Below are 21,849 nucleotides of genomic sequence, written 5' to 3' on the forward strand. Positions count from 1 at the left end.
ATCTGACACCCCACGGTCAAAAGCCATAACAATAGTACACTGACAGGGTATGGTACAATTTTCTCTGTTCTGCACAATGGTTGACAAAGTGTTGATTTCAGCTGCGTTTCATATTTCCAAAACAGGTGTTGGGATCAAATTTGCCAGTTTAAAAAAAAGTTACAAATCAGTACTAAGATAAAGAAATGAGGAGAGTGCCAATCCACCTATATCGACTGGATATTCTGAAGAGGGGCAGAGACAGACATCTGCTAAATAGACAAAGCAAAACATCTGAAAGAGTCTGCCACAGAAAATCAACCAGGTGAAAGTGAGTACTGCAGATGCTGCAAAAGCACAGCAGGTCAGGCATTAACAATTCAAAATTTAAGTAAACTATTTAAATATGTTGCATTAACAACATTTTGTTGTCCATAAATAACTAAAGTATGAGTAATTATATCTTTTGTTAATTCAAGGACTTTGCATGGGAGGCAGGAAGAGGAGAAGAGACACTTATTTCAATCCAGACAAAAAATGTCTGGTGTAGATTCTGACATGGTCATATAATAAGCCTTTCTCAATCTTATTGCAGATCAATGTTACAGATTAAAAACAAACACTCAAATATCAAGATCGAACTTATGTGGGAATTGAAAGATTGCTTTTGTAATACAACTTTTTGTTTGCTTAAATATCTCTTCACAAAGGTGAATAGGTGGCCCTGAAGTTTGGTTTCGCCTTCAGACTCATGACCACTGTCACCTACAAGGATAAGGGAAGCAGAACATGGGAGCACCATTACCAGAAAGGTCCCCTGCAAACAAATCATCCTGCCTTGGAACTATATTGCTGTTCCACCAATGTCACTGAATCAAAATCCTGAACTCACATCCTAATGAGTGACTACCAAATGGATTGCAAGTGTTCAAGACAGCAGCTCACCATTGCCATCTTGAGGACAACTAGGGATGAGCAATACATGCTGGCCCAGTCAGTGATGCTCCCACCTCAAGCAAATAAATAAAACTCCCGCATATGGTCAGCTGTTGAAATTCTTGTTCATGCTTATATCACAATGTTTTTATGCAACTAGAAAGGTGATAATTTTTAAAGGTTTCAAGAAATTTTTAAGTTGGAGGTAAAAGAAAGAGAGACTGTTAGCTACTCAAGTCTGCCTGTTATTATTGCTGGATGTGAAAGGGAGGTTTAGGTTGTTTTATGGGATGAATGTGAAAGGCGTTTCTGATTGGAGATCATTATAGCAGCCCATGCATCATTAACAGTGGAAGTTGTTGCAGAAATAGTGTTGAGTATGACAGGTTGCATAGTTGTGCTTCTTACAGAGATAAAATTCCCATAATCCTTCCAGACCCCAGGGCTGCTCTCTCAATAGAACGCAAACACTGGGGGTTATTTAACTCAAGTTTCACCATTTCTCAGGTGATGGGTGAGGCTCTGGAGGAGAGTCCTTTGTGGTAACGTGATTTTATCTGGGAACTGAATCTAAGTCAATGGGCATGAATCTGCATTTCAAACCAACCTAATCAACCACCTTAGAGTTCAGTTTTTGAAAATAGCAAATACGGTGGCTCAGTGGTTAGCACTGCTGCCTCACAGCACCTGGGTCCCAGGTTCGATTCCAACCTCGGGCGACCATGTGTGGAGTTTGTACTTTCTCCCAGTGTCTGCGTGGGTTTCCTCCGGGTGCTCTGGTTTCCTCCCACAATCCAAAGATGTGCAGGACAGGTGAATTGGCCATGCTAAATTGCCTATAGTGTTAGGTGCATTAGTCAGAGGGAAATGGGTCAGTGTGGACTGGTTGGGCCGAAGGGCTTGTTTCCACACTGTAGGGAATCTAATTTAATCTAATCTCATTTACAGTCAGAGTCATAAGAGATGTACAGCACAGAAACGGACCCTTCTTTCCAACTTGTCAATGCCGACCAGATATTTTAACCCAATCTAGTCCCACCTGCCAGCACCCGGCCCATATCTCTCCAAACCCTTCCTATTCATATACCTATCCAGATATCTTCGGTCCAACTCATCCACGCTGACCAAATATCCTATCCTAATCCACTCCCATTTGCCAGCATTTAGCCTCTATCCCTCCACACCCTTCCTACTCATATACCCATCCAGTTGTCTTTTAAATGTTGTAATTCTACCAGCCTCCCCACCACCTCCTCTGGCAGCTCATTCCATATGCACCCCACCCTTGCCCCTTAGCTCTCAAAATTTTTTCCCCTCACCCTAAACCTATGCCCTCTAGTTCTGGACTCCCCCACACCAGGGAAATACATTGTCTATTTACCCTATCCATGCCCCTCATGATTTTGCAAACTTCAATAAGGTCACCCCTCAGTCTCCGACGCTCCAGGGAAAAACAGCCCCAGCCTGTTCAGCCTCTTCCTATAGCCGAAACCTTCCAATCCTGGCAACATCCTTGTAAATCTTTTCTGAACCCTTTCTAGGTTCACAACATCTTTCTGATAGGAGGAAGACCAGAATTTCATACAATATTCCAAAAGTGGCTTGGCCAATGTCTTTCAGCTGCAGCATGACCTCCCAACTCCTGTACTCAATACTCTGATCAATAAAGGAAGGCATATCAAATGCCTTCTTCACTACCAAATCTACGGTTCACTTCCAAGTAGCTATGAGCCTGTACTTCAAAGTTTCTTTGTTCAGCAACATGCCACAGGACTTGACCATAAAGTGTACAAGTCCTGCCCTGGTTTGCCTTTCCAAAATGCAGTACCTCACATTTATCTAAAATAATCTCCACCTGCCACTCCTCAGCCCATTGGCCCATCTGATCAAGATCCCGTTATACTCTGAGGTAACCTTTTTCACTATCCACTACACCTCCAATTTTGGGATAATCTGCAAACTTATGACTATACAACCTACGTTCACATCCAAATCATTTATATTAGTGATGAAAAGAAGTGGACCTAGCACTGATCCTTGTGGCACACCACTGGTCACAGGCCTCCAATCTCAAAAGCAACCCTCAGTCTTCTACCTTTGAGCCAGTTCTGTATCCAAATAGTTAGTTCTCCTTGTATTCCACAAGATCCAACCTTGCTAACCAGTCTTCCACAAGGAAATTTGTTGAATGCCTTATTAAAGTCCATTTAGATCACGTCTACCATACTGCCCTCATCAATCCTATTTGACACTTCTTCAAAAAAACTCAATTAAGTTTGTGAGACATGATTTCCCACGCACAAAGCCATGTTGACTATTCCTAAAACTTTCCTGAAGAGTTTTTGCCCGAAACGTTGATTTTTTCCTGCTCTTCGGATGCTGCCTGATCTGCTGCGCTTTTCCAGCACCACTCTAATCTATCCCTAATCAGTCCTTGCCATTCCAAATACATGTAAATCCTGTCTCTCAGGATTCCCTTGAGCAACCTGTCCACCGCTGATGTCAGGCTCATCAATCTATAATTCCCTGGCTTTTCCTTACCACCAGTTTTTTTTTTAAAAAAAAAGTGGCACCACATTAACCAACCTCCAGTCTTCCGCACTTCACCGGTGACTATCGATGATACAATATAGTGCAACTGGATATGATTGGATTCAAAAGACCAAACTCTTAGAGTAAAACCCAGATGAGAGGAATCACCTAGTTTGGGGTAGAGGGAATACCTCCAAAAAAAAATACTTCATTGTAGAAGACAGTTCGAAGATTGCTAGTTGACAGATAGAAAAAATAACTGGAATAAATAGTTGGAAGCTAATCATTTTGGATTGATTCTGGGAAAATTGAATAAGTTCATGAAGGACTATTTAAAGTTTACCTAAAAACTAGACTTTTTTCCAGTTGGACCAAGAATAAGGAGGGGTTTTTCATTTGGTGGCTTAAGGTGGAACCTGCCTATAGAACCTGTTCAGTTAATAGAGCTTTTGATGAACTGTTATGGTTAATGTTTAAAATATGAAATCGTCACCCTTTGTTATTAACTGAAAGTTTGAATTAAAAAGACTTTGTTTCCACCACACGAGTATTCTGTTCAATTTTGGTCTCCACATTACAGGAAGCATATGGAGTTTGGGGAGGGTGCAGAAGAGGTTTACGAGGATGCTGCCTGGATTAAAGGGTATGAGCTATAAGGATAGGCTAGAAAAACCTTGGGTTGTTTTCTCTGGAGCACTGGAGGCTGAGGGGAGACCGGATAGAAGTCTATAAAATTATGAGATGCATAGATACGATTGACAGTCAGAGTCTTTACCCCTCCACTAGAATTGAAATGTTTAAAACTTGGGGGCACACATTTAAAAGATGGGGGTGGGGGAAGAGAGAGAGTTCAAAAAGAAAAGTGAGGTGACAACTTTTTTCCCCCCGCAGAGAGTGGTAGAAGTCTGTAATGCGCTGCTCGGGGGTGGGGGGAGGATAAAACAATAGGGGCATTTAAGAGACTTTTGGATAAGCACTTAGATGTGCAAGGTATGGAGGGTTATGGACCAAGGGCAGGCAGAAGTGATTAATTTAATTTGGCATAACGTCATGGGCCAAAGGGCCTATTCCAGCACTGTACTGGTCTATGATCTATATACAAAGTATATTGCTCTCTAAGGAATCATAAGCATCAAGGCATCAAATTCCTTTCTTGTCAACCTTTTTACTCCCTCAAGTTTGAGGGAATCAAGGTAATGTACAAATTTGGCACTTGCATCCAACTTGTAATTTGTACTTAAAGTAATCACAGCTCATTGAATTTAACAGCTGCTTTGATAATTTGCCCGCTTACCCAAGCCAGCTCAGAATAAAGCATACAATCTTAATAATGAAACCAAGTGATTATGCTCTTCGCATTAAAATTTGCAAATGTTATACCTACTTTGACTGTGTTTGTTTTGTGATATTCCGGATTGTTGCTCCCTCCTTCCCAATGATAGCACCTACAAACTGAGTAGGAACCATGATTCGCAAAGGAACATCAGACTGTTGCTGTTTTGGTCTAACTGTACCATTAGGAGACCCTTGCCGAGGTAGACCTCGTTGACCAAAACCACGCCGTGTTTGTGAAGTAGGTTGCTGTGAACTCTGTTGACCAGCCATCTCATCAGGGATGTAGGTTACTTTTAGTGAACAATTCTCTAACATGTAACCGTTAAGTTTTTCAATTGCCCTATTAAAGAAAACAACATTTATACTCATCACTAGATGTACATGCACTTTGCTTTCCATTAATAAACAAGGGTTTATTAAGATTAAGAAAATTGCAATATAATCCAAAAAAACAACCTCCAACTCAAAACACTTATGCTGGAAATCAGAAAACACTGAACAAGATCATTGATATTTGGAAGAATTCAGATCAGTGACCATTTATCAAAACTAAAGCTTGCCAATATCATAATGCAATTTTTGTTATTATAACATGGTCACAGGAGTTGATCATTTCGCCTCAAAAGCCTGTTCTACCCTTCAACGAAGTTATGGCTGATCTGCAACATAACACTAAATACACACTTTTACCCCATTTCCCCAACCTAAATTCAAAAATGATATATTTCTTTACATTTCAAACATCTAAAAGTCTGCAAATGGTAATAAACTTGGTGCATAAAAGACTAATTTCACTCCTGAACTTAAAGTCACATGTTTTCACGGTTTATACCCATTATTCCAACACTCCCTTAAAAGAGGATATAAGCTTCTCCAAATCTACTTAAAATGCTCCCCCTCATACCTTGAGAGATTCCATGGTCTCACCCCAACTTTCTGAATTCCAAGTTATACAACCCTTGTTTCTTTAACCTCTTTTCATAGCTTAAGCCATAGAGTCTATGCACAATTAAATTTAGGCAGTTCGCCCTCACCCCGAAGCCAATACATCCTTCCTATGTTTTGTACCAGGAGTGGGGATACTCTACTGGATCAAAATTCGTATAGAAGGTGACCTGCAGTTTTGGCAATTATTTCAGCCTGCCACTTCTAACGTTGTTCCAGCCATCTTGGTGTTTCCACACACACTTTACCTTCAGGTCCACCTCTTATTATTAACAATGGTGAGCTTTCCAATGTTTTGGGATGTCTATCCTACATCCTGAGCATCTCAAGACATCACTTGGTCTTACTTTGGTGTGCGTGTCTCTGTGTGTATAGGTACATAATATACATGGGACCGAAAGCTTTGTAGGGAGAGAGAGTTTATGCATATATTGTGCCTTTTTCATTGAGAAATGTTTAAGACGACTGCCTACCCCGGAATTCCCAGTGGCAACGTCCTGACCAAAATCAGCCTACCTGCCTGATCGGAGATTAGCTAACTGATTAACAGATTCAGCTACAACTTCATTCCAACCACTCAGCACCTATTTCTCACATCTATTGGTGCTGTTCCAAAGTTTAGTTTATGTCCTAGCCCTGATGAATTTAGACCAAAAAGTTTTGACTCAGTCTCTTAGTATTGATTATGTTCTGTTCTACCAATTGAGAGAGAGAATACAGTATCCCTTCACTTATACAGAAAGCGCAGAGTCAAATTTTGAATCGGAATCACAAAAGTAAAACAAACTATCCTGGTCTTTATTCCCCACCCCACTCTCTCCAATCCAATAAAGGTCCCAAACCATTTTTTCCCCAATCCAATTGGTAAGTATAACTTACCATCATGAACTATTTACCTAGAGCAGATTGTTAGAAACCAGAAAAAACAAACGTAGTTGAAGTCTCATAATTCAATGTTGCTCACGCGTTGAGGGAAAAAAAAAATCCTGCACTGCAAAAACAATCACGTTTCTTTCCAAGCTGGTTTCTAAATATTTTCTAAACAACTTGTTCAAGGCATTATTAAACACACTGGAGCAGGTGGTACTTTAAACTCGGGCCCTTGACTCAGAAGTAGGGACACCATCACTGAGTCAATAAGAACACCTCCAATCTGACTTTTTAATTAAGCCATTCCTCAGCCTTCGCCTTCTCGTTATGTTCAGAATTTTGTTTTTGATAGTTAACTGCCTGTTTATATTTTATACACACAGGACGCACAATAAATAGAATTTAGTTAAAAGTTTTTTTTCACTTGGAAGTTTAAGGAGAATGTAGGGAACATCTTCATTTCCTGATGGACTTTCAATTAGTACAGCAAACAGTTAGTGGAGTTTTGGAAAGGATAATCCACTAACATCGGTTGTTCTGGTATAACGCACGTTTTGTCAGAGCAAATACAATTGATGAATTGTGTATGTTGTTTCGATAACGTCAACTTTCTGAACAGGTACAACAATTTCCTATACCGATCTGCCATATTGAGAGTTTCTGTAGCAGTTTTCCATAGCATGATTTTCTATAGAGTGAGGTCACAAAGGAACGCAACTGCCGCATTTTAGCGGAATGGCCTTTATGTAAATTTAATATCCAGTCTTTGTCTTGTAAGAGACAGATTAACTAGCCATACACAAGCTCATTATTCTAGACAAAATTGCTAACATTACTATCAATGTAACTACACAAAACGGCCTGCAACAGTCTAGTGGCACTTACCATCAGCTTGACAAAGACAGCTAAGCAATAAACATCAGCAAGGCTCACATTAAAAACAACTAACGACTGCATCCTTCTAGGCCTGACCCAGAAACATGCAAGCAGCAAATTGCAGACTGACTTCACTTGAAGGAATACCTTGAATACATCTTTGCAAAATGTGAGGCAGACATTGCAACTTTTAAGAAATGTCTTTAAACCGGTGATCCTTAGCAACACAATATCAAATCCAAGTTGTAAGCTGTAATACTTTTGTAGTATCAGGTGTATGTATGAATTTGTCACAATGATGCTGGTTGGAACAGAAGAATTAGTCATCTGGCAGAAGTGCTTTTAGGTGAAGGTGGTAAAAGGGATCTTAAAATGAGGAAGAAAAACTCTAGAAGAGATGTTAAAGTACAAAGCAAATTCATTTTCACTTCAATATTAGTGTCTGAAAAGTAATGCCACGTTATAGTTGGATTAAGAAATCAAATTCTTCTATTTTTAACTAGCAAAACAAAGACCTTGCCTCTTTTTGGAACATTTCCATGCTACAAGTGACTTTGTGGTATGTTGAACTTTGTTAAAGTGGACTTCCACTGCAGTAAAACATGTGCAGTCAGAAGACAAGTACAGGTCACTCTGCTATAACAAGCATTTCACTAACACAAATTTGCTGTAAGGCGATTCACAAATTTGGGATACTGCTTCTAAAGCACGAAGTTTCAAAACGTGCGCTGACTGTAATGTGATTACATCACCAACACTTTAAGCACTGTTACTAAAGCAGTGATTTTTCTATATTGCGGGGTTGCATAGGAATGCAACCATCATGTTAAAAAACTACCTGCTACAGAATATGGGAGCACGTGTGTACACACTAACCAATTAATGCCCCACCACCTGATCTTTACCACTGCTCAAATTTTGTTGAGACAGCATATGCTTGCAGTAGCTCTGGTGTTGTAGTTTATCGGTCTTCTAGAGGAAATTTTGTTTCTTTGCTGGTCTGTTACTGCCATTATTTGCCCTGCTCTATCATTCCTTTTATTGCTTCCACCATGTCACAGGCTCTTATTTTCTTCTTATTACCGGTTTAAAGAACTGCTGCATTTCTAACTTCTTTCAATGTTGATAAAATGTCACCAACCTGAAAAAAAAATGGTTCCCCTGCTACAATGGTCACCTGACCAGAGTTTCCACATAATATTCTGACTAGTTCTGATTTCCAGTATCTGAAAGTATTTTACTTTTGCATTGCACAACCCAAAATGCCAACAAAATTTGGAGTACTGCTGAAAAACTCCCTTATGGCCTTGCTGTGGCTACAGTTGAGTTGCCTGGTTTGAAATTAAACAACTTCAGGGGGCAGCATGGTGGCTCAGTGGTTAGCATTGTTGCTTCATAGCGCCAGGGACCTGGGCTCAATTCCAGCCTCGGGCGACTGTGCGTGGAGTTTGCACATTCTCCCTGTGTCTGCGTGGGTTTTCTCCAGGTGCTCCAGTTTCCTCCCACAGTCCAAGGATGTGCAGGTTAGCTGATCTGGCCGTATTAAATTGCCCATAGGGATGTGTAAGTTAGGTGCATTAGTCAGTGTTAAATATAGGGTAGGGAAATGGGTCTGGGTGGGTTACTCTTTGGAGGGTTGGTATGGACTTGTTGGGCTCAAGGACCTGTTTGCACACTGTAGGGATTCTAATTCTGAAAAGTATATAGTCGTGAACCATTCCCCAGTGCGATCTCAGTGCCAACACCTCTATCATAGTCAACTTGCCAACCAAAATCAGCATCATTTTCTCATGTAATATGAAGAGATGTGATGTTCTTGCGATTCTGTCCTGATGAGTACAAGGTGGAAATATCCAAGTCACTCACAATCCAGGCGTGGAAATACATCACCATTCCTTCAGTGTCTGCCTACAGCACGTAAACTGCAGTGATACAAGGCGGCAGCTCACCATCAACCTTCTCGAGGAAAACAAAAAAAAAAAGGGCAATAAATGCTAGCTGAGCCAGTGACACCCATTTTCACCGCTCCCCCAAGCGAATAAAATGTAAACAAAACTTCAAATGCATGCAACTTTGGTCAGTAATACTGAAGTACTGAACATTTATAACCACGATATTGAAAAATGGAGAGATGGGAAGGAAAAACTCTCATTAATCTTGAGGAAAAAAGTATTTGTTAGAGTGAGTCCTTAAGTGGTGCACCAAGATGGTCACAAAACTCTTGGCACTAATATTTCCACAATTAAAATAATCATGAAAAAAAAAGGTTGATTAAATACTCACTGCCTCGCATGTTCCTTGGTAGAGTATGTCACATTTACTACTGCTGTCTCTGTTTCGGTGTTTACTACAGAACAAAAAGCATAAGTGACTTTTTTTGTAAAATTGGAACAGTTGACCGGTAAATATCGATCTATAAACAGCAAAAATATTTTTCCAGTTGCATACCTTGTTCGCAGTTCTCGACTGAACCATATTGAGCTAACAAACTATCCAACACCTAGAACAAAAAAAAACGACAGGGGAGGTGAATATACTCAGCTGTTTTCTTCAACTGAATTCAAAATTGAAGTATCCTTCATGAAACACAAATGCGGCAGTCTTACTTAAATTTAGCAAATCCATTGCAAAGGACAAACTAGATTACGGAACTTGTGACAGACAGACAGTCTTTGTAATTTTCTTAGCAAAAGAGAAAATGCTTTAAATATTGCTGAAAAGCGATGTCGCCATAGCTTTGTCCTGCATTCATCAGGACAGGGATGTCAAATTTCAAATGCTCACTACAGTTCATAGCACTGAAGAAAAGGGAGCTGATTGGTGCATCAACTCTGCTTTCTCCATGGCATTGTTACAGCTAATCAATGTATAAATGTATATTGCTAACACATGTAATAGGCTCCTTCCACTTCAAGATAATTGAAGAGGAGGCACAGGATGGCACACTTGTTTGCACAAAATGGATCCCTGTATATGAATGAATGTCACTTCTCACCAGTGGAAATAAGTCACTGTCCTATGGCAATCTATTGAGTTTTTCCACCAATAGGATGCTAACAGCCTGGAATTATTTTCTGTGCATCACAAAACCGAGGAACGTAATTTGAGCTTCAGTGCAGGATTGAAATCTGATATATAGCCCATCGACTGGCTAATTGAATAAAACTTGATGTTCCTTTGGATGCTCATAAGAGGCAAATTACAAACTGTATGCTTACAAAATAGTCAATAAAACACCAATTGTTGGATGCGATTCCACAATTGTTTAGCAAGTACAGCCCAGAGTATGCTAATATCGTCAAAGTAAAGATAATCAGTTGCAATTGTAACATGGCTGATGCAAACTTTGTGGGAGGTTAGAAATGTAATTTCTGCAGGTAGGGGGTGGGACATTATACAAACGGTCGCGGAATTCTTGCAGCATGTAGCAGACTTTTATGAATATAGGGGGTCTTTTAAAAAAAAAATAGCTTTTTAAGCTAGGAAATAACTATGAAGGTTTGAGCTGACCATAAAAGAAGCAGCAGGGACATTTCACAATAAAGCTTATAGTATGATAACAGAAACTGGATAAAAGAGCAAGCTGTAACAAACAAGGAACAAAGAATCGACGTTTTGGGCATGAGCCCTTCTTCATGCCCGAAACGTCGATTTTCCTGTTCCTTGGAGCTGCTTGACCTGCTGCGCTTTTCCAGCAACACATTTTCAGCTCTGATCTCCAGCATCTGCAGTCCTCACTTTCTCCAAGGAACAAAGAATGCAGACATACAAGGACAACAGGATGGCCAGATAAGAAAATAACTAGAGAGAAAAAAAAACAAGTGAGGTAACCGGCTTTGATAGGATGAGATTAGACCAATGAGAAAAGGGAGGCGTGATTCAACAACTTGCAAACTGAACAAAGAAAGTTTACATGTTTTGATACGCACGCATTTCTGCTTGATTGCAGAAGCGTCTGGTACTTGCAAGGCTGTAATAAATTGTTTCCAAGGCTTTGTCTCAGGCTGATTGATTTGTGAGTGAGTTCTGTTTCTCACAATTGGGGGCCTCGTTCCGGGATCCAAAACTCCGACCGCTCAACACTCTTGGGACGATGGAGGAGGTGTACCTCGCGATTTCGGTGATCTTCGACTCCCTTGTCGTTCACGGTTTAGGCGAGTACGATCCGGACTGGGACACCCTGGAAACAAGGCGGGCAGACGCAGCGGGTTCGGTCAGGCAACTCTCGAAGTTTACATGTTTTGTTACGCACGCATTTCTGCTTGATTGCAGAAGCGTCTGGTACTTGCAAGGCTGTAATAAATTGTTTCCAAGGCTTTGTCTCAGGCCGATTGATTTGTGAGTGAGTTCTGTTTCTCACAATTGGGGGCCTCGTTCCGGGATCCAAAACTCCGACCGCTCGACACTCTTGGGACGATGGAGGAGGTGTACCTCGCGATTTCGGTGATCTTCAACTCCCTTGTAGTTCACGGTTTAGGCGAGTACGATCCGGACTGGGACACCCTGGAAACAAGGCGGGCAGACGCAGCGGGTTCGGTCAGGCAACTCTCGTGCACAAGACCCGGGTAGGGAAAGGTCTTAAAAAGGTTATATCCGGGCGACCGGGGGCAGCGGTATTTGCTGCAGGAATTGCCGTGGGACGGGGCGCACCGAAATGACCAGGTAACTGTGCACAGACCAAGTTAAGAGAGACCTTTAAGTATTGCCTTGGTGGTCGGGACGTACGAAAGTACGGGGAATTGGCGATATATAAAATTAAGCATATGTGAATGGAAAACAGGAAGTGTCAGAAGGGCTAGTAGCTGAAGGGCTACTGAGGGTGCACTTCGTAAATAATTTATGGCCAGACATCCAGACAAATATTCATAAGCTAGAGGGGAGTGAGGGAGTGAGGGAGCGAGAGAGCGAGAACTATACAGCAAGTAGAAAGTTTAACCCTTTGTGATTTGGTTTGAATGCACATTTATTTGTTGGTGATTGAATGTTTGTGCTTTGTTCCCTGGAGCTTGAGATCCAGGACTGTTTTGAATCTGATTTCTACTATGAAAATTTTAACATGATTTATTTTAAGGTTAAGGATTTTACAGACTATGAAATAATATGTTAACTCCTGTTCTTTTTACAGGTCATGACTGCCTTACTATCAGTTTCTAACTAATCTCTTTTATCCTTACATAAAAGTGATTTATGGAGATAAGTTGAAGTCTCAAAAAAAAAAAGGCATATAATTGGTCAGATTAATCGGATGAGTAAGGTGTCTCGTCAGGACCCTGAAGGGGGTGTGGAAGAAGGCGACACCAGACCTCGATAAGATTAATTAAATTAGCAACAATGGGAGGCATAGGGGAGTTGCCCGTGTAATGATCGATCTGTAAATAACTGTGGTTCTGTTCGCCGAGCTGGAAGTTTTTATTGCAAAGGTTTTGTCCCCTGGCTAGGCGACATCATCAGTGCTTGGGAGCCTCCTGCGAAGCGCTTCTTTGATGTTTCCTCCGGTGTTTATAGTGGTCTGTCCCTGCCGCTTCCGGTTGTCAGTTTCAGCTGTCCGCTGTAGTGGTTGGTATATTGGGTCCAGGTCGATGTGTTTGTTGATGGAGTTTGTGGATGAATGCCATGCCTCTAGGAATTCCCTGGCTGTTCTCTGTCTGGCTTGCCCTATGATAGTAGTGTATAGGGGACAGACCACTATAAACACCGGAGGAAACATCAAAGAAGCGCTTCGCAGGAGGCTCCCAAGCACTGATGATGTCGTCTAGCCAGGGGACAAAACCTTTGCAACAAAAACTTCCAGCTTGGCAAACAGAACCACGAGCACCCGAGCTACAAATCTTCGCACAAACTTTGAAATCTGTAAATAAAGGTAAAGGGGAATATATTTCACCCGACAGTCCTTTGGGGAAAATGTTGGGTAATTGGGAACACAACTCCCGGATGCGGGAGAAAGATAAGGCTAAAATGATAAACTATTGTTGTTTGGTTCGGACTAGAGAAAGTATTAAGGCGCCTGGTATTTTCTTTTGGCCCAAATATGGGTCCGAAGAAGATTGGCTGTGCCAAGATCTAAATATATACATCAAGCAGAAAGAAACATACAGTCAAGAAAAGTCAGAATGTGCGGCTTGTTGGATAGGAAGCGCGGGAGTAAACTTATGTCCCATGAATACGGAGGAATCAGGGGAAAAAAAAAGAATAAAAAAGGGAAGCCACAATGGGATCCCTTAACGTGTTTGCTGCCCCCATATACTACTCCCCGGAACGAGCCTACAGCTCCCGAAGTAGAACAGAGTCCAGACACAGAAAGGGGAGTGGACTCTGAACTAAAAGATGCAGAACCTAGGGGGCCCAGAATCACTCGAGCCACCACACGTAAAGGAGGGGCAGAGATAATGGAAAATATAAAATTATGTCCCTTACGAGAGGTTCCGATTGGGGAAGGTACAATCAGATATGTAAACGCTCCCTTAACTAGCAGTGAAGTTAGGGTCTTTAAAAAAGGAAATGAAAAGTTTAATAGAGGATCCGGTTGGACTAGCCAAACAATTAGAACAATTCCTAGGGCCTAATTTATATACCTGGGGAGAACTGATGGCAATTTTAGGAACGTTATTTTCAGGGGAAGAATGAGGTATGATTAGGAGAGCGGCTTTATAGGAATGGGAAAAGAAGCACCCAGTTGGGGAAGAAGGGGCCCCAGCAGAACTGAAATTCCCAAATGTTGACCCTCATTGGGAAAATAATGACAGAAGATATAGGGAGTCAATGCGGGACTATGAGAAATGGTAATATTAGGAATTAAAGAGGTGGCACCTAGATCACAAAACTTTGTTAAGGCCTTTGAAGTACAACAAGAGAAGGATGAAACCCCTTTTGCATTTCTTAAATGGCTCGAGGAGGCCACCAGGAAGTATTCGGGAATGGATCCCGACAATCAGATAGCACAGGGACTCTTAAAGGTCCAGTTTATAATTGAATCATGGCCGGACATATAAAAGAAATTACAGAAATTAGATGGATGGAGTGAAAGACAGATGGAAGAACGGTTATGTGAGACACAAAGTGAATGTGAAAAGGGAAGACGAGAAGCAGAAACAGAAAGCCAAAAATGCCTTTAATCCATTTTCTTATGTTCTGCCCTGTTACGCCTTTTGGCAATGAGGTTCACAATCTTACATTTGTGCTGTTCGTCCCTTGAACTCTAGAAGCATTCTTTGACTTTCTCTTTGTTGCATATCACCACCTGATTGTAAAAGCATCTGATGATTTATTTGGGTTCAAATGCAGATGCTGGAAATGGCTGAGGGGCAAGTTAGATGCTCAAAAGGAACCAAGCACTTTCTGGAGACAGAATTCCATGACAGATTGACACTGACATCACACTCAACCAACGCATTTTCGATCTGAGCCATTCACTACAAAACTGCTTCTCCATATATTACTATGGCTTCTTTTATAGATGGCCTTAAATCTATTATCCAGTTCTTGAACCTTCTACCACTAGTAACAGTTTCCTACCATCTACTCTGACTACATATATGTAACGATACTTTTTCTAATACTTTCACCACCTCTCCTCTCAACTATCCATTCTCCAGGGAGAACAGCACCAGCTTCTCAAGTCTAATCATGTAATGGAAATCCCTCACTCTTGCACAAAAGCAAACTATTGAAGATACTGGAAATCTGAAATAAAAACTGGAAGCGGAGACTTCTGCCAGAGAAACTAAAGTTCTGGAATTGAATGGGTTCTGAAGAGTCATAACAAACTTGAAACTTCAACATAAATTTCTCTATCCACAGATGCTACCATACCTTCCAGGTTTCTCCACTATAGGGAGTCTCCTCCCTAACATCAACAAATGCTATCCTTTATGGAGATGTAACTTTAAATGACCGGAGATTTGAATGTTTCCTGTATGGCTGCTTTACATTGTCCTGCATAGTGTTGCAAGTGATGGAAATGTGTTGCTGGAAAAGCGCAGCAGGTCAGGCAGCATCTAGGGAACAGGAGAATCGACGTTTCGGGCATTAGCCCTTCTTCAGGAATCTGTGTTCCTTCAGTGTTGCAAGTGGCATACAAAATCAACTTGCAGATGGACTCCAGAACGTGGAATCTGTTTGGAATCCAGACACAGCTCAAAATGCATTTATTCCTCAACCCAAACCATATGTATGATCCTTATCTACATCCTTTTGGGCGGCATGGTGGCACTGTGGTTAGCACTGCTGCCTCACAGTGCCAGAGACCCAGGTTCAATTCCCACCTCGGGCAACTGTGTGTGGAGTTTGCACATTCTCCCAGTGTCTGCGTGGGTTTCCTCCGGGTGCTCCGGTTTCCTCCCACAGTCCAAAAATGTGCAGGTTAGGTGAATTGGCTATGCTAAATTGCCCGTAGTGTTAGGTGAATGGGGTAAATGTAGGAGGAATGGGTCTGGATGGGTCGCGCTTCGGTGTGGACTTGTTGGGCCAAAGGGCCTGTTTCCACACTAAGTAATCTAATCTAACTAACGTCTTCATGTGTGCGATACAGATCACAGAGTCTAAATAAACGTTTTATACAGATTTTGCTCTATACCTAGTTTGTAGAGCTAAGGATTGTGTGTTATTTATTAACCACTTGCTAAACCTGAGCAGTCACAAATGATTTTTGTGCACAAATACCCCAGTCTTTCTGCTCTAGCACAGATATAAAATTTCACCCTTTATTTTATATTGCACCTTGTCATTCTTCTTACCAAACGGAGGTCAGTTCACAATTCTCTACAATAAATTTCATCTTCCACTTGCTCACTTCATCCTGCACCCCAATTACTTCCTGATTTTTTGTATCATGGGACTTAATAATGACTCACTAAATAATGACTCAAGCCACTATTGTATCAAATTGCTATGAAGACTTGACAACGAAATGAAATAAGACCACTTGGCAATGACAATGGCAGAAACAGTCCTATCAACAATGAGAAGTCCTCTTTACAGGATACTGATCAGTTGGAAAATTGGGTGGAGAAATGGCAGATGAAGTTTGACCTCAACAAGTATGAGGTGAAGCATTTTTTGGGAGATCAAATGCAAGAGGAAAATGCACAACTAATTGCAGGACCCTTAGAAGCATTTATACACAGAAGGAACTTGGAGTGCATTCCACAGCTCCCTGAAAGTGGCAACACAAGTGGATAAGATGCCAAAAGGTGGTGTACAGCATGTTTGCCTTCATCAGTCAGGGCATTCAATATAAAAGCTGGCAAGTCATGTTGCAGCTGTATAAGACTTCAGTTGGCCTTATTTGGAGCACTGTATATTGCCGATAGCCGAGAGCACCTCATGGATGCCCAACCTGGAGTTGCTAGATTTGTTTGAAATTTGCCCCATTTAACAGTGATCGTGTTGTATGGCACAATGGAGATTCTCAAATATGCAGCCAGGACTTTGCCTCCCCAAGGACTGCGTGGTGGTCAAATATATGTTTTCGCCAAAAGGTTCACTTGCCACTTGTTGCAGAATCAGTCCAGGCCAATTATGTTCTTTCGGACCCGACCAGCTTGATTAGTTGTGCTGCTGGTGAGCCAGTCTTAGTGGTGGCCATTGAAATCCCCCACCCAGAATACATTTTGCACCTTTGTCACCCTCCGTGCTTCCTCCATGAGTTACTCAGTCTGGAGGAGTACTGATTACTTAGCTGAGGGAAGATCATTATCCGGTAATCACCACAGCATGTCGCACTTCCAATGTGCTGAAGGAGATAGATTTCAAACAGATCTAAACTCAAAAGTGGGCACTCAAAATATTGTGAGTAATAAGCAGCTGAAAACATTCAACTACAATCCTAATTTCATGGCTCACCATATTGTCCATAGGGTCATTACCAACAAGCCAGGAAATCAACTCTCGCTTAATGTACAGTGCCAAAGGGCATAGCTGGGACCAACACCCAGCAAACTTAAGGTGATGTCAGTCTGGGGAAGCAACGGAATAGGATTACTTGCATGCTAAGCAATACAACAATGCAAGGGGCTTTTTACAGGCTAGTTACAGGCTAGTTGAGAGTAGTTGAGCGTATAACCAGCATCAGACCAAAAAGGTCTGTAGCACTGCTTCACATACATCAATGGTGACAGACAATTAAATAAGTCACTGCAGATCCATAAATTATTCCATCCTCAATAACAGAGGAGCTCTGCACGTCCAAGCAAACTGAGCATTTACAAACATCTTCAGGCAAGCCAACTGGGTGACTCATCTCAGCATCCATGGTCTGCAGCATTACAGACGCAGCTATCAGCCAATTCAATTCACTGTACAGGTCACTGTATAACATGCGTTTCATCAATGCAAATCGGCTAAAACACAATTAAGGAATTACAGACAATGTTTGGAATAACGTGAACCTTCTACTGAACAAGTAAAGCGATTTTCTATAGTGGTTTTACATAGCGCCATTTTCTAGAGCATGGGGTTGCAGGGAACACAACTTGTCATGTTATAGCAGAATGACATGCATTGAAATCAAGAAACATCTGAAAACACCGATAGGTGCACATGGGTTCTAACAATATTCTAGCAACAGAACTGAAGACTTCTGCTACAGAGTTAGACATAACCCTAGCCAAGTAGTTCCAGTACTGTTACAACACAGCAAATGTGGAAAATTGTCCAGTATGCCTGTCTATGAAAAAAAAACAAATTCAACCCAGTTAGTTATCACCACATTAGAGGACTCAAAATTAATGCAAGGTATTACTGACAATGCTACAAACTGGTACTCAGCAATAGAGTTCTTACTGACAGCCACCTCAGTCCAGCTCCAGTCCAAATGCGAACAAAATATTTGTAGTCAAGAAGGCAGGCAAGGATGACTACCCTTGACATCAAAACTGCATTTTTTTTCCCCAAGTATGGCATCAAGATGTCCTAGCAACACGGAGTCAAAAGGAAGGAGGTGGGCTCTCCAATGGTTGGAGGCATATCCAAGTAGAAAAGGAAGATGGTTACAGTTTTTGGAGGTCTGTCATCTCAGCCAAAGGGCATCATTAGAGAAGTTCCTCAGGATACTATCCTGGGTCGTATTGCCTTCAACTACTCTAATGACCTGCTCTCATTAGCAGTGGGGACATTCACAGAAAAGTGTACAACATCCAGCACCTTTGACTCCTTGGATACTAAAGGAGTCCATGCACAAATAAAAGAGATTCGTACAACACGTAGGCTGCGGCTGATAATTGGCAAGCCAAATTTACGTTACACAAGTGCGAGGCAATGACCACGTTAACACGAGCATCAAATCAGTGTCCTTTAACATTCAATCTCACCACCATTGCTGAACCCCTCATTTAATTAACTTTGTGGGCTAGCATGAACCAGAAACTGAACTACCATATAAATAGTGATTACAACAGCAGGTAGCAGATTCTTGATTAGTAAAGGGCATGAAAGATTGTATCAGCCATAATCTTAATGAATGGTGCAGCAGACTCAAAGAGTTTGTTCAGTGTTCAAGAGTTACATCAGAGACTAGAAACCCTGCAGTGAGTAACTCTCCTTCAGGGTCCTGAAAAGATGTCTACCATCAAAAGGCACAAGTCAGGATTGTGAAACACTCGCCCAGTCAAGGATTCCATTAACAACACAAGAGTCTTGAGATCATCCAGGATGAAACAGCCCCTCTACTACCTTCAACATCCACTCTACACGCAGAACAGAAACGTTGAACATAGGAACATGAGTAGGCCATTCAGGCCTTGAAGCTTGCTCTGCCACTCAATATCATGGCTCATCATCCAGTTGAGTATATTGTTTCACCTGCTATACAAAAAGGATGCTTTTGAACTGGAGGGTTGGAGCTATAAGGAAAGGTTGGATTGGCCAGGACTGTTTTCCCCTGCGCTGTAGGAGAGGGAGGGTTAATTCTATAGAGGTTTATAAAATAATGAGGGGCATTGATAGGGTGAATAGCCAAGGTCTTTTCCACAAGGCAGAGGAGTCCAAAACTAGAGGGTATAGGTTTAAGGTGAGATGGGAAAGAGTAAAAAACACAGACCAGAGGGCAACTTTTGGTGCGTGTATGGAACAAATTGCGAGAGGAAGTGGTAAAGGAGAGTACGATTACAAAATTTAAGACATTTAGGCAGGTACATGAATTGGAAAGGCTTAGATGGATATTGGCCAAACACAGACAAATGGGACTAGTTCAATTTAGGAAAACTGGTTAGGCTGAAGGGTCTATTTCTATGCTGTATGACTATCTTTCTTCCCACATAGACAGGAACCTCGATTATCTAAAGGACATGGGCAGGGAGCATTTTGTTCAGTTAATCGAATGCCAGATAACAGTTAGCCAAGCATCGGGACCTTGTTCGGATAATCCAAAACTCGGTTAATCGAATGCCGAATAATCGAGGCTCCTCTGTACTTAGATTCCTTTAGCCCTATGAACTAGATCAGACACTTCCTTGAGAACAGATCTTGGCCTCAACTGCTTTCAGCGGCAGAGATTTCCACAGGTTCATAATTTTCTGAGTGAAGAAATCTCTCCTCATCTCAGTCCGATAAATGTACCCCATATTCTTAGAGATCCCTGGTTCTGGATACCCCGATCATTGGAAACATCCTTCCTGCTTTTACCCTATCTGGTCGAATGTCTCTCGGACAGCTCCATCAGAACGTAAAGGGACCCTACCAAATATCGTCGATCAAGAAAAAAGTGGAAGTTTAGAATATGGATTAAGTATAAATACCAAAGAGGACAACCATGGCAGTTAGAAGGAGTATATTACAAGAAACTTAAATGGAGATTGAACTGAATGATGTCACACTTGACTAAAGTATTTAGGATAAAAGATAACAAGATGACAGATGTGATGCAGAGGTGAGGAGGATGAGAGAGATAGCGAGTAGTAATTTTGTTAAGAAAACCCAAACCTATTAAAAGACAAACAGTCATAAGATGCTAAATTATTTACAATTTCCTGTACACCTCAGGAACCTGGGCAACAGGTATAGATCTGAAGAGACCTTTGAAATACGGATGCTTGAACATATGCTAGAAACTCCATAAGCCAAAAAAAAAGTGAGAGGGCTCTTGAAATTTGTAAGATAGAAAGGAATTCAAAAACAAATTTTAGGATGTAAAATGTCAGCATCTAGGCCCATCTGATCAGTGCTGTGAATGTCCAAAAATAAATCAAGACAGCAAAGTGAAGGGCAGCAGAAAGAGGAGACAATCTAGACACAGAAGAAGAATGTTAGCCTTTCGGCAAATGAGGTACATGTATGGATAGGTAGAGAATGCTGCCAAGACAGAGGAGTGTGGCACATCATGACAGCAGATCATGCATCAGGAGTAGCTTCAAGCAGAAAGAGACTTCCTTTCAGACTTGACTGGGTTAATTTCTTCCGAGTGGTCTTCACCCACCCACCCCTCCCCGGTCATGTTGAAGAGGAGTCTGCAGCCAAAATCTGATGTGGTGTGGTACCTCTAAGTTTATTGTTAAAAATTTGAAACCAATAGCACCATCTATGGGTGAACCTGATACCACATGTAACATAATAACCCATTTTTAACTTGTTAGGGCATGCAGTGATGGACATGGTATGGACTCAACAGGGTGAATGGATTAGTGGCGCTGGAAGAGCACAGCAGTTCAGGCAGCATCCAAGGAGCTTCGAAATCGACGTTTCGGGCAAAAGCCCTTCATCAGGAATAAAGGCAGTGAGTGGAGCGTAGAGAGATAAGCTAGAGGAGGGTGGAGATGGGGAGAAAGTAGCATAGGGTGAATGGCCTGCTTCTAACTATAGACATTCTACAATTCTATGGTTTTAAGTACACAGACAGAACAGTTTGATAGAACAGATAAACTATGCATGCATACATTGACTAAGAAACCAAATGCTTGCTCACAAACAAGAAAAAAAGAATTAGACCCATCAATAATCCAACATTTCCACTGGAGATATATGCAATGTATCATCAAGATCCTAGTCACACTTCTACACCTTGCTTCTACATCTCACTTTTCTTTAGTCACTTGCAGAGCACCTCATTAAATGACAATTACAAGACATTTACTGAATTTTCATCTACAGCACTTAATGTCCAACATTTCTTACCTTTGTGACAAACCTTATTTATCTATTTCTTAAATAAATCTTTTTACCTCAACATATTTCATGAACCTGCCCAAAAAAAGAGCAAGAGGGTGTGAATGCATGACAGCAAGCGTGTATTTCAATCATAAATCAATCAGTTTACTTACAGGTTTAAAGATACAATATTTTGGTGCATTACAGTCTCAGTCACTCATGCTAATGCACTGCCCACACAGTTTGACTCACTACGGAGTTACAGCAAACCCAAGAGAGGATGCACGTTACTGGAGCAGT

The 21,849-nt window shown here is 41.4% G+C and overlaps 1 protein-coding gene across 6 annotated transcripts in view; it reads right to left on the minus strand.

Annotated features, from left to right (window-relative positions):
- Window positions 1-21,849, minus strand: part of igf2bp3 (insulin-like growth factor 2 mRNA binding protein 3) — a 140,125-nt gene that overhangs the window by 44,605 nt on the left and 73,671 nt on the right. For all 6 annotated transcript variants that reach the window (XM_043689713.1, XM_043689715.1, XM_043689712.1 and 3 more), the window contains 3 exons: window positions 9,922-9,973; window positions 9,757-9,820; window positions 4,832-5,122 (listed from right to left, as the gene is read on the minus strand). In XM_043689713.1, coding sequence (XP_043545648.1) covers window positions 4,832-5,122; window positions 9,757-9,820; window positions 9,922-9,973 — 407 coding nt within the window. The remainder of the gene's footprint in view (window positions 1-4,831; window positions 5,123-9,756; window positions 9,821-9,921; window positions 9,974-21,849) is intronic.

This window comes from Chiloscyllium plagiosum, chromosome 5, assembly GCF_004010195.1.
Source record: "Chiloscyllium plagiosum isolate BGI_BamShark_2017 chromosome 5, ASM401019v2, whole genome shotgun sequence".
Taxonomy (NCBI): domain Eukaryota; kingdom Metazoa; phylum Chordata; class Chondrichthyes; order Orectolobiformes; family Hemiscylliidae; genus Chiloscyllium; species Chiloscyllium plagiosum.